At 36.5% G+C, this 14024-nt stretch overlaps 1 protein-coding gene across 2 annotated transcripts in view; it reads right to left on the reverse strand.

Moving 5' to 3' along the window:
* Positions 1-14024, reverse strand: part of WWC2 (WW and C2 domain containing 2) — a 252848-nt gene that overhangs the window by 32798 nt on the left and 206026 nt on the right. For both annotated transcript variants that reach the window (XM_074228913.1, XM_074228914.1), the window contains exons 15-21: positions 12640-12832; positions 10843-11007; positions 8721-8857; positions 6428-6626; positions 4685-4849; positions 2952-3044; positions 721-963 (exon numbers count right to left, since the gene is read on the reverse strand). In XM_074228913.1, coding sequence (XP_074085014.1) covers positions 721-963; positions 2952-3044; positions 4685-4849; positions 6428-6626; positions 8721-8857; positions 10843-11007; positions 12640-12832 — 1195 coding nt within the window. The remainder of the gene's footprint in view (positions 1-720; positions 964-2951; positions 3045-4684; positions 4850-6427; positions 6627-8720; positions 8858-10842; positions 11008-12639; positions 12833-14024) is intronic.

Genomic DNA, 14024 nt, shown 5'->3' on the forward strand with positions numbered 1-14024 from the left:
ATTCAATCCCTCCCTCCTCTTTTCCCTCCCCCTAACCTGAGATGGTAAGCAATCTGATATAGGCTATATATGTAAAATGTTTCCATATTAGACATTTTGTACAAGATTCAAAAAAGGAAGAAATAAAGAAGAGAGAGATAAAGAAAGAAAAAGAAAGAAAGGAAGGAAGGAGGAAGGAAGGAAGGAAGGAAGGAAGGAAGGAAGGAAGGAAGGAAGGAAGGAAGGAAGGAAGGAAAGGAAGAAAATTGCATACTTCAATTTATATTCAAACAATATCAGTTCTTTCTCTGGCATTGAATAGCTTGGGGGGGGGGGTCAACATGGCTAATATGGAAATGTTTTCCATGATTTTATATGAGTAATTGGTATCATATTGCTTGTCTTCTCAGTGGGTAGAGGAGGGATTGGAGGGAAATTTTTACAAAAAATATGGGGGGGGGAAGAAGAAAGAGAAGAATAAATGAATGAATGAAACTCCTAAACCTTCAGACAAATTGTTGTCCAATTCACATCTCATATTTGTAATGTGGATTCCTACATTGTTCCTATTCCAAGTTCTAAACAATTGTCATAATCAGGACTTTGGAAGATACTATTTTTTAAAAAAAGACACTCGAATTTAAGGTAGAAACTTCCTTTACTTTGAAACATATTAGACATAACTCTATTCAAATTCTTCAGAGATGAAATGCAGAGAAATGAAACCACTGTCATTGGTACCTGTTTTTCTGCTTGTTTCAAGAGCTTCTGAAACCTCTCATCCTTGAGCACATCCACAGAAAGAGTCATCTCTCCCTGGGCATTCATGTCCTCCAGTTTCTGCCGCAAGTCTCGTAGGGCCTGCAGTTCATCATTCAAGCGACTCTGCCGGGTCAAAGAAGCCTGAAGGTCCAGCTCTAAGTCAAGAGATGTACGGAGAGGGTGTCCTCGTGCCGATCTTCTATAGACTGGTGGGCAAATAGTCTGGGTGGTTATAAGGAGAGACAAAATCTATGAGCTGGGATATGATGTAACATACATAAAATGTAATTTTTTTTCTCAATAGTAAACACAAGATATATTTCAAGGGGTTAGATTAAATCTAACTATAGTCATAGTGAAAAAAATGTCCATTATCACCATTGATTAGAGAAAGGTCAATTAAAACAACTCTAAGGTACCACACCTCATACCTATCAGAAATAATAAATGCTGGAGGGAATGAGGGAAAATTGAACACACTAATGAATTGCTGGTGGTGTAGTGAACTAGTCCAATCATTCTGGAGAGCAATTTGGAACTATGCTCAAAGGGCTATAAAACTGTACATATCTTTTGATCCAGCAATTCCACTGCTAGGTCTGTATTCCAAAGAGATCATAAAAAAGAGAAGAGAACCTATATGTACAAAAATATTTATAGCACCTCTTTTTATGGTGGCAAAGAATTGGATATCGAGGAGATGCTCATCATTTGGGGGATGATGGAACAAGCTGTGGCATATAATTGTGATGGAGTACTATTGTACTATAAGAAATGACAAGGGGGGATTTTTTCAGAAAAAACCATGGCAAGATCTATACGAATTGAGTGAAGTGAGAAGACCTGGGACGTCATTTGGCACAGTAACAGCAACCTTAGGATGATGATCAACTGTGAAAAACTTGGCTACTAGAACAATACAATGATTCAAGACAATTCCAAGGACTTATAATAAAAACAATGCTATCTATCTCCAGAGAGACAACTGAGGAACTCAATGCAAAATGAAGCACAATTTTCTAATTTTTCTAGCATTTTGTTGGGAAATTTGGCTAATATGGAAATATGTTTTACATGATTTCACATATGTAATTGATATATTGTTTGTTGTCTCAGTGGCTGGTGGAAGAGATGGGAGGTGTGGAGAGAATTTGAAACTCAAAATTTGAAAAGAAAAGAATGCTCAAAATAAATAAATACTTAAGTGAAATGGTAAAAAGAATTCAATGTACTACTTGTCCCTATGTTCTTTTATTGCATAGATAATTCATTTCTTACAAGGAGGATTCTATGGGAACTAGAGGCCAAATAATCACTGAAACAATGAAGAACAAAAGAAAAAATTTTAGTGTTTAAGAAAAGGAAAATAGTTAAGTAAAATCAATAAGCACAATAACCATTATCTTAGAACAGATACACCATTCTGCACCCCTTATTTCTCTATCTCTTTTCCTGGAAGAAAGGAAATGTTTCATTATCTATTCTCTGTGGGGGCAGCTAGGTGGCGCAGTGTATAAAGCACTGGCCCTGGAGTCAGGAGTACCTGGGTTCAAATCTGGTCTCAGACACTTCATAATTACCTAGCTGTGTGGCTTTGGGCAAGCCATTTAATCCCATTGCCTTGCAAAAAAAAAAATATGAAAAAAACAAAAAAAACCCCATAATCTATTCTCTGTGACTGATACTGATCATGGCAATTAATGAGGGTTCAGCTCCCTTTCAGTTTATTTTATTGCTGTCTTGTTTACCCTTGTTTTTGCTTACTTCATTCTGCATTAATTCAGACATCAATTCTCCAAACTTGTCATTTTTAATATTTATTTAGTTTTTCCCCCCATTTACAAGCTTGTCATTTCTTATGGCACAATATAGAATGCATTTAATATCACAATTTGATCAGCCATTCCCCAGTTGATTGACAATCCTATTACTTTTAATTTTTTGCTCTAAAGAATTGCTTTTAAGAACTGAAATTCCAAATGATTGGAATTGTACACCCTCCAAATGGCTTACTTGTTTACTCTCCCTTAGATATTTCTACAACTGACAATACATGTAAAGCTCTGGGTAGCCCTGGGGTGCATACTACAACTGTCTAAGAGCATGGCGGTATTACATCTTCAATAGTTTTGTCATTGATCATGAACTAATTCTGACATGACTAAAAAGAAAGGGGTGAAGAAGGGGGGTGAACATAAAGTGATACATACCCTCTTGACCCTCAAGCTACGGCGTTCTGTTGCATTTCTCACAAAGAGGGATTTTCTAGCCAAAGTGGAGCTGTCACTGTCACTTCTGTTTAACTGTTAAAGATACAATAGAGAGGAAAAAAAATAACTGTACAGCCCAGTTTCATAAATAAGTATGTATATTCATACAGACACACACACACATGCAGAGAATCAAATGTAGTTCATGTGCTATCAAAATAGCTTCCTTAAGGAAGTAATTTTTCTTAGAACTGCATTTTTCTACATAATTCTATCATAATCAACCTTACTGAGAGCTGGAATGGACTGTACAAGATTTATTGTTGTTTTATGCTTTGTTTTCAAAGAGGACCAATGACACCACAGGGTGATAGCTTGACTTGTGCATAGAACTGGGTTTAAATGAGACAGAGTAGCTTTACTCTCTCTTTCAGTGGTTCAAGTTAAGTAGCAAGTCAAATTCAGGATGACTGGCAATGATGGTCAGGGATATAGGGGATGACCTTGGGGTTTTCAAGTCTGATCAAGTCTACAGGCTCCAGAACAAATTTTTCTCATCTGTTCATTCACTTGGGGGAGGACTTCATATTCTTGAGGTAGATATTCCCTTAGCTCACCTAACCTGTCAGTTACCTTCATCCTGATTTAGTCCACCTGCCAAGAGGGTTTTATTTTATTTTATTTTATTTTATTTTATTTTATTTTATTAGGGTGTGGCCCCTGTACATGCCACAGCTTCTTGGAGCTACTGATGAGAAGCGAATGCCAGGTGGATATCAAAAGTAGATTAAAAGCCTTGAAAAGAGATCAGCAAGCCCTCAAAACAGAAGTGCTTGAGCACCAATGCCCATCTGCATTGAAGACACCAAGGTCATCCCCTATATCTCTGACCATCATTTCCAGTCATCCTGAATTTGTTTTGCTACTTAACTAGAATGACTGAAGCAGAGAGTAAATCTCCTCTGCCTCATTTAAAACAGAACTAATTCCAGAAGAGGTAAAGCTTGGTATAACTATGAAGAGGTTTTTTGATCTTTAACCTTGAACAGAATTTTTACATCAGTAGGACTAACAGGGTCTAAAGTATCCTTAATAGCACATGTCAATATATACTGGTTATGTATAAACAGAAGTATATATTCTATACCTCACTGAGATACAGCATGGCAGAGTAGACTAGATATAAGTAAGAATGACCTGCTTTTATTAGTTATATGACCCTGGGTAAGTCACTTAACCTTTATGTTTCCTCATCTACAATAAATAAACAAGCAAACAAAATAAATAACTTTTTTGTTTATAATTTTATATAACACATAATATTCTAACATTATATAAGATGTAAAATATACCAAATATATTTATATATAATATATAAAATATATTTATTTCTTAAATTTATACACACATTTTAAGTAGATTACTGTGACTTATGGCCTGCAAGGCCTGCAAGGTCCCTTTTAGTTTTACATGTAGGATCCTATATATTTCTAAATATAAATCTGAATCTCAAATAGTTGATACATTCAACCCATTTAATCTCATCAATAATAAATGTCTAACAACTCATTGATAACAGGAAGCAACAATTAATCTCTAAGACATCTATTTAAGAATTTAAAAAAAATTTCTAGGTACAGCTTATATCCTAAAATGAGATTTCTCAGTGTATGATCTTTTATTCTTCATGGCTACTCACTGAAATTTCAATTAATAGCAATTCATTCCCTCACCCTACAGATGTAGTGGTTCCTCTCTCCTGGAGAAAAGGTTTGGGAGCGAACGATCAAGCTATTTCTGACAAAGGGATGCTGCCGACAGCTCAGGCTGGAACGGTCCTTTGGTCGAACGGCTGGATTTTCATGAAATGCTTCCTCGGTATTTGTCTCTTTATCAACCTGAAAGACAAAATAAACAATGCCTTATTTGCTTCAAATACTGAAAATAAAAACTATCTTGTATATAAAAAATAATAAATCATCAAGATGTTAGAGGTCTCCCTCTAATATATACATACATACGTACACAAATGAAAAAATTTATACCAAACCAAAAAAACACAAAGACTGCTCTGTCTTTTTACTACAAGCCAGAGCATCTGGTAGTAAGATCAGAGAAAAACACTTCCACTATAAGTTGTCTTTTAAAATAACACACAATAGGGGCAGCTAGGTGGCGCAGTGGGTAGAGCACCCATCCTAGAGTCAGGAGGACTTGAGTTCAAATTTGAGCTCAGACACTTAATAATTACCTAGCTGTGTGACCTTGGGCAAGTCATTTAACCCCATTGCCTTGCAAAAACTAAAAAAAATGTAAAAAAATGAAATAACACTTAATAGAAAATAACAGGGAAAATACAGCCTAGTGAATAGAGAGTCAGTTTTAGAATGAAGTGGACTTGGATTCAGATCCTGGTTTTAACACATACTGGCTATATCTGATTAAATGATCCATTAAGTCACTTAAATTTTCAGTGTCTCAGGCAACTCCTGAAGACAAAGAACAACAGTCACAGGTCAGAACAAAAATTAGGATCAACAGAATAACAGTTTATGAGAAAGTCACTGAAGCAATCACATATACATATTCATATGTATATATGCATACATACATACACACATACATAAATACCTAAATGCCTAGCTATACCTGAAATTGTACCTTTCAAATACTTTTTTTTAAAAAAGCAAATTTTTATTAGGTAAATTATACTTAAAAAGACCTTTCAGGGAAGTTTTTAAATTAAAACAATGCCATTTTCAAAGATGTAGCCACCAAAAGAATTAAAACTAATATAATGCTACCCAGAAAATAAAATGTTTTGATTAAATATGGAAAATATAATCAAAAATTTTGATAATTTAATTTTTCCTTGGAATTTATGAAAAGTCAGAAATGAAATGAAAGTTTGATCTTCAGAATCCTTCTCCCTTTTGGGATTGTTCATCTCACTATCGCTCTCATTCTACCTATTAAGGTATTGCTATTACTAAGCTTACACTAATCCATTAGCTAATCAGAGAATCAATAATAAACTTTCAATAGGAAAGTCAACTCCCTCAGTGGGTTCCAAATGTTCATTCTCTATGTAGAGTTTAAATCACTGTCACATTGATTCTCTATATGTGCGCTCCACAGAATTTAAGAAAAATATTTTAATACATATTCATGGGAACTTTTATAAATAAATACATTTATAAAAAATGAGTAGCTGTGTTTCTTTTAATTACCCCTATGCTTAGGTCTCATCTATCAAACACGTTCCGAGAATTAGTCTTCTGAACCAATTTATAAATTTCAAAGCTCATATAGTACATCTTACACTATACTCATACATCATTAATGCATTTTGCGATTAGATTTTGACTCATAAACTTAGGATGTATAACAACTCTCAAAAAGACAAACTCGGGTTTTGTTTTGTTTTTAGAGCATCATATGGTGTTATTTTAGAAACAAAGCTTAAAAATATTCACCAAGCAGGGCATGATAGTAGGAAGCTGACTCCAGTGGTCTTTGGCATGGCTGGTCTTTTTCCCACTCTCGTCCTCACTCAGTTTAGGTAAAATTGTGCACGGTCTTCGGTCTTCTGTAAAGTTACTCCCCTCTGACAGTTTAGCTTCTGTTTCTTCCTTGGACATGAGTTCATCAGAGTTCTCTGCTAATAATTCTAACCTATGAGAAGGGGAAAAAGAGTCTGTCCTGAACTAGCAACTTCTCTGAAGAAAGTCGTAAAGTGCCTGGTTATCACCTAGGCAATGAGCAACAATACCAGCAACACTTCTTACATGCCACCTATCTGACTCGTTTCTAAATTATTTTTCAAGAAAAGTAAAAAGGCTCTAAATGTATTTGTTCTGTTACTGTATAAGATATCAGACACTGAAGCCCTTTCTCAAGCTAAACTGCCAAGCATCCAAATGTTATTAGAGAGTGCAGCTAAGATGGGCTGGCCACAATGTTCAAATACCACATGTATGTTTCCCAAAAGACAATTTTGTGAAGAACTCACACAGGGCAAGCCCTCATGGGGCTGGGGATCAGAAAAAGCAATATAAGGACACTCTCAAGGTCTCTTTTAAGAACTTTAGAATTGATTGTGCAGCATGGGAAACACTGGCATAAGGTGCTTGTGCTCTATGAACAAGATAGAAGTGAAGCTGCTCAAAGGAAAGGTGATACTTCAGTTTAACATACCCATTCCAGGGTAGGACTATTTGTGCCTGACCTGTGGTAGAGTACTCCACACATGTTCTAGTCATTGTCAGACACACTGTAACTTGTCTCGAACATAGTGATGTTCTTCTGGTCTTCTATGATAATTAAGCAAGAATCAACCATCCAACCATGATGCTTGATGCTGTAAGCTAAGGTTTCTGAGAGTACTTGAAGAGTTTGTGATTCCATCACTGTGGACTCCCTTTTCACTGATGTAGAAAATAACCCTTTACTCTGTGACTGGGAAAAAAGTCATCATTTAGTGGCTGCTCATAGTAAAGCAGGGCAGCTATGTGGTACAATAGAGAGAATACCCCAAATGGGGTCACAAAGAATTGGACATGGTTGAAGTGACTTAACAAATATTCAGGAAATGAGCTGTTTAGAACCCAATTTGATAGACTAGTATCAGATAACAGAAATACAGGTTTTGTTGCTGGGTTTCTTCAGCTTGGTAAGATACAAAGAGCTCCACGGATCTAGATAGCACACAATGAGAAGTCACTTTAAGAGGAGACCTTCCCACTGTGAAGGAAAACCATTTACCCAGTTCAGTCATGCTGCAGAGGAGAAAAAACTGGCCTTGAAGACAGACCTGGGTTCAAATACTGCCTCTGACAACATGGGCTACATTATCTAGTGCAAATTATTTACTCTCTCAGTGATCCCAGCTATTCTCTAAGACTAAGTTTCAGAAATGGTACTGATTTGGGTTAGTAGAAGGTTCTCAACCTGAGAACTCTCTATATTCATTCATTCAGTCAATAAGCATTTATTAATGTACCTACTATGTGCAAGGATCTTTGCTAAAGGTTCTACTTATCAAGGTCAGCTAGGTGGCACAATAATATAGTGTCAGGCTTGAAGTCAGGAAGATTCATCTTTCTGAGTTTAAATCTGGCCTCAGACATTTACTAGTAGTGTGACCACTTAACCCTGTTCACCTCAGTTTCCTTCTCTGTAAAATGGACTGGAGAAGGAAATGGCAAAACTATGCCAATATCTTTACCAAGAAAACCTCAAATGGAGCCATGAAGAGACAGAAATGACCAAAAAAATGACTGAGGATTTATCAAATGTCCCCAGCTACATCAGTTCTATTATCTGCCCATGTAAAAAAGTAGTATGTCACACATACATACGTACATACATGAAAATAGGGGAGGGAAAAGATGGAAATTTAGACAATAATAGTTTGTTTTCTGAGTCAATTTACTTTGTCACTGTATAAATGACTTTTCTGTACTCTTGGTAAGATACAAGAGCAAGACTTCAGTAAGATAACCTAGATGACCTAACACTCCAGATGGTTATTTAGGGTTCATTAAGAAAAATAAAGTGAAGTGCCCCAAAGTCAATAGCAGATGATATAAAAGCTAGAATAGAGAATTATCTTGATAATTTGTCTTCTGCCTGAGTATAAAAAAACCCATACCCCCCCCAAAAGATTCCCCTTCATAAAAACTATCCCTTCTCTACATTATCCCTCTTTACACATGCTCCATACACTTCCTGAGTTAAGAAAATTGGAAAAGGAAATAACTGCTGTACCAATATTCATCAAGGTTCCTTGATTCTTTGTGTTTCTGAGGTTCTCCTTCCTCTTCTTCCCTCTCTTCTTGAGACAAGTTTTGTTCTACAGCCTGTAACTCAGCTGATGTTCTTTCTAGCAGAGCTGACACAGCATCCTGAAAGGAGGAGAGGAGAACACCACAATTATCACCACTGAGAGCAATTCACATGAAAATACCAAAGTATTTTATATATTTATTGCCTCCTTTGATATCTTACTATGGCCCATAAGTTAGGTACATTTTAAAAATTGTTTTTAGAACAGGTTGTGTGACTTCCCAAGGTCATAGAGCTAGTTAATGTGGTGGCAAAGTTTTTCTGGTTACAAGTCTCATTCTCTATATGTTAATCTATAATGTGACAGCTAGTACAGAAAATAATACAGAATTTGAAAATTTTATATGAGATGTCCTAAAAGTCTTGGTATGGTTTTAGGCTTTAATAGCTTAAAACTACCCTATGTTATGTTATTGCTTGTCTTTTGTTCTCAAGGAAGACCACAACATCTGGGAGGTGATGCCATGACAAGAATGTGAACTGGATTTGAGTGAAGAGGTGCTGTATTAAATCACCAGCCTCACTTTCTCCTCTGGAACCATCTGGGTCCAGTGGCCAGATATGGATCAGGATGACTGGAGATAGCTCTGGATTCTAGGCAGTTGGGGTTAAAGGACTTGTCCAAGGTAACAACTAGTAAGTGTCAAGCATTTGAGACAGGATTTGAACTCAGGTCCTCCTGACTCCAGGACTGTGTCACCTGTCCCATGAGTTTTAAGGGACCCTGTACCTTATAGCTTGACTGTTCTCCAGGGTTTCTGAAGGTTTTATTTCCCATTCAGTGACTAACAGAAAGCTAGGTACATCATGGGCACTTACTATTTGCCTATCAAATTCACTGGCTTAGCAAAGCTCTCCTTATCCTCACAAATTCCAAATTAGGGATGATTTTTTTTATGACACGCCTACAGGAAACATGGAATTGTCTTATGAGGCAATTAATATTTTCATTAAAAATTCCATGTATTTTAAGTACTGTCTCATCATACTGAATTTTCTTACAAGTGAATAAAAAATCCCGTCCATTTTCCATACTGTTGCCAAAATAATTTTCCTTAAGTGTAGATCTAATCTTGTCATGGCAGATTTCGAATTCAAACATAAACTCTTCTATTTAGCTTTCTTCACAACCTCAGCACAACCGATTCTATCTCCCTCACATTGTCATCCAGATAAATGGGTCTTTTCTCTGTTCCTCACGCACAATATGATATGGCCTTCCTCTTAACTTCCATGGAATCTATTTGTAAGTATTCTTTTTTCATTTATTCTATCCATATTTCTATGAATCCTCCTTTTCCAAGGAAGAATGTAGGTTCTCTGCAAACACATAAAATAATGCCTAAAAGTATATTACTGATAATAGCACTTGTATAACATTGTAAAGTTTGCAAAGCACTTTACAAAAATAGCATTATCTATGGGACTGGGAAATCAGATATTAGTATTATCCCCACAGGCAAAGAAACTGAGGCAGACAAAGATTAAGTCACTTGCCCAAAGTCATGCACACAGTCAGGAATTAGAGAAATTAATTATAGAACCTCTATCTACAAAGTTCCAGTCTTTCTCTTTGCTCAGTTCAGATTTGTGTTTCCAGGTAGAATTTGTCTTTGGGAAAATTAAGCTAAAACATAGTGCATGGGAATTTAAAAAGTATGGATTATATAGCAGAATTTAATTTTATGGTCAGTTATAATGCAGGGGAAAAAAACTGATCTTTTTGTTTTGGGTTTTGCAAAGCAACGGGGTTAAGTGACTTGCCCAAAGTCACACAGCTAGGTGATTATTAAGTGTCTGAGGCTGGATTTGAACTCAAGTCCTCCTGACTCCAGGGCTGGTGCTCTATCTACTGTACCACTTAGATGTTCCAAAAAACTGATCTTCTACTCAAATTACTTGATATAATGCTGGAAAAATGACCTCTTTAGGGGAAAAGGGTATGGAGACAGAAAAGGAAAGAAAGCTTGTGCTAGAAAAACATCTTTTTACAGCTGAATTAAATTTCATTAAATTTTAATGACATGTCTCTACTTTAGCTCACCAGGACTGAGGGGTCCAATGAAGCCTGGCTCTGGTGAAGCCCAACTTCTTCACTTTCTTCTTCCTTTCTTCTGTAAGGCATTGGCTTGCAAGGTAGCAAGTTATACCACAAAGTGAAAAAATCATTTGCTATGGGAAAATCTGCTAGGCTGATCTGAGTTCCGGCCTATGAGAAATAAGAAAAAAAAAACAAGAAAGGAAAAAAGCTTTTAAAATTAATCTTGGTCTTTCCCCATTCCACAACCCAGTTCCCTACTGGAGTTAATAGTTCTGTGTGTTTGCTTTGGCTTAAAATAAGTCTACCTACTTAGCTTGTTTTTGTGTGTTTTGCATACATAATGGTATTTGGTTTTTCAAGGCTATTTAAATATTAAATGTTAAAACTAGTCCTGGGATCATTTGTCCACCCACAAAAACCAGATTTTGTTACAAATAAATAATTAACACAAATGAAAATATTTTTACAATGTGTTAGGCTAATAAGTTGAGAGTTATTTATGAAAACAATAACTGAAAACTTAAACTGTTGAGAAGTTGGTCTTGCTTTTCAGTACAATTTTAAAGTTTTCAGGAAAGAAAATTTAAAGTCTTTTCTATTTCTATTTGCCTGTGGGTTTACTAACGAGAACCTAATATAAATGGGTTGATTGATTTATAATGTTTGCACAGATCATAGTTAGTAAAATTATCCTGGTTGGCAGCCATGGTGTAATGGATAGACAGCTGGTCTCAGAGTCCAAAGACCTGAATTCAAATCCTACTTCTGATGCAGATGGTCTGTGTGACCATTTAATCTCTCATTACTGTTACAGAAATGTCAATCAGCATTGGTAAGAGAGGTTTCTCCATCTAGGAATTCTCCAAATTAATGAAATCACAAGTTCACTTTCTGGACCTAACTACTGCTTGTACTTTAAATGTTTTAGATTACCTAGACTTTAATCTGCACAACTCAATTTTTGGAGGAAATTTTAAAATAATTTCTTTCTATTTTGGTGATTGAGTGTCTTATTTTAAAAAAAATCAGCCTTTTTGGGGACTTTTGGTTATTGTGCATTACAAATCTATACATGTAGCTATTATGCAAATATACTTATGTACTGGTTTTCTGAAATGATTGATAAAGTTAAGCTCTGAGACTTTATTAGAAGGGCTTTTAACTTATGGGACCCAGGAATATGGGGGGGGGGGATTACATCTTTATTTTTGCTGATCTTTTGTTTCCTTTGTAATCTTATGTATTTTGTATTTATAAATATTTATTTTTTCTATAAATATTATTCTGATTAAGAGGTCCAAAGCCCTCAACAGTTTTCAAAGGAGTTCATGAAACAAAAAAGTTAAGAACACCTGGCCTGATATTACTGGGAAATGAAGCTGCTTGAAATTCCAAGTATTTTAGGATCTCATTTTACTTACCCTTTTGACACTTCATTATGAGTGAGAGTTTCTTGTAGAGATAAACAATTTTCATATATCTACAAGAAACAGAGATAAAATTCCTTTTATGGTCAAAGGGCAAATTAAAAAATAGCTTCCATGGAAAATAGTGCTCCTAACTATTGAACTATTAAAGCCTAGACATCTGGCACCAGAGTCAGAGGAACTGTGTGACCACTGGCAAGGAGGGGACTGGAAAGGCGCTAGTGCAGAACTCTAGGGGCCTGATGACCAGTAGAAGTGTAACTAGGCAACCTTCCAGGAAGTGGCAGGAAGAAATGTTCTTTGATGCTGGTGATGGTGATGATCGTGATGATGATGATGATGATGATGATGTTGTTGTTGATGAAAAGCATACCAGGCATTCTTCCCGTCGGTCTTTGCTGACAGAACAGGCATCCACTCTTAAGGTCTTCTGTTGCAATGCCGCCGGGGAAATGAACACTCTGAACATTTCATTAAACAAAATGAATTCTTCAGCAGGATGGATGTTTGTGCGGAAGAGACAGCTGATGTCTGCCGAAGGAGGAAGTATTGTAATCCTAAAATACCTTCAAAGAACAAAACCACAACATTTTGAGAAGGTGCTCCATGAATTCACCACTAGCATTTAAAATTATCTCCAAAATAGTGAAACACAGAGAAAACTTGAGAATGATGGATCAACATTTGGGGGTGAGGGGTAGGAGGGGGAGCTTTGCTGTTGTCATTGATTCATGCACAGCATCAGAGGCTCTAATGCTCAGGAACATCCATGCTGGCTGCTCCAGTGAAAGTTCACGCGATTACAGTCAGCTATCTACCATCGCGGGAAGCCAACCACAGAAAAATGCATGCCAGGGAACTGAAGAGGCAGAAATTCAGTGGGGCAGATAAATTTAACTTCCCACCTGTCCCTTGCACAGCCAATTTCCAAATAGTTATTTCTGTGCCTTGGGAAGGTTAATGACAGATGAGGTAGGTAGTGTTGACTGTATCCAAATGAATCCTCACCCCGAGTATTTAATGGGAGATGCTGAAGATCACGTTCCAGAGAATAGATTACATTATCCTACTGGAAACAACAAGGGCTAAAAAAAGCCAAAAGATCATTTGGAAGCAGGCAGTTAGAAAATTTGAACAAGAGTTAGACACATAAAACATCATAGCCAGGCACCTCAATAGGTGCAGAACAAAATATTAAAGAAGTAGTTTTCAGGGGTTTATAGCTTGCAGAGAGAGAATGAAAGAACATTATTAAGTGACAATATTCATCTGTGGTTTTAAAGTTGAAATCCTAAAACATAGGCCTACACTGAGCAAAGAGAAAGGCTTGAACCTAGGAGAGAAAATACAATTCTTAAAAACAGTATGAGATGAGACTGTATAAGCAGCAGTCAAATTGAAATAGAAATAGATTCCTATTCATCACATATTGATTTGGAAAACTATAAAATTAACTTGATATAATTTTGGAGGCAGCTAGGTGGCTCAGTATATACAGTCTAGGCCCAGAGTCAGAAGACCTGAGTTCATATTTAGCCTCAGGGACTCACTAAATATGTGGCCCTGGTTAAGTCTTTTGCCTTAATCCACTGGAGAAGGAGAAAGTAAACCACTACAGTATCTTTGCAAAAAAATCCCATACAGGGGCGACTAGGTGGCACAGTAGAGCACTGGCCCTGGAGTCAGGAGTACCTGAGTGCAAATCCTGCCTCAGACACTTAATTACCTAGCTGTGTGGCCTTGGGCAAGCCACTTAAC

Source organism: Macrotis lagotis, chromosome 3 (assembly GCF_037893015.1).
Source record: "Macrotis lagotis isolate mMagLag1 chromosome 3, bilby.v1.9.chrom.fasta, whole genome shotgun sequence".
In the NCBI taxonomy this organism is placed as follows: domain Eukaryota; kingdom Metazoa; phylum Chordata; class Mammalia; order Peramelemorphia; family Peramelidae; genus Macrotis; species Macrotis lagotis.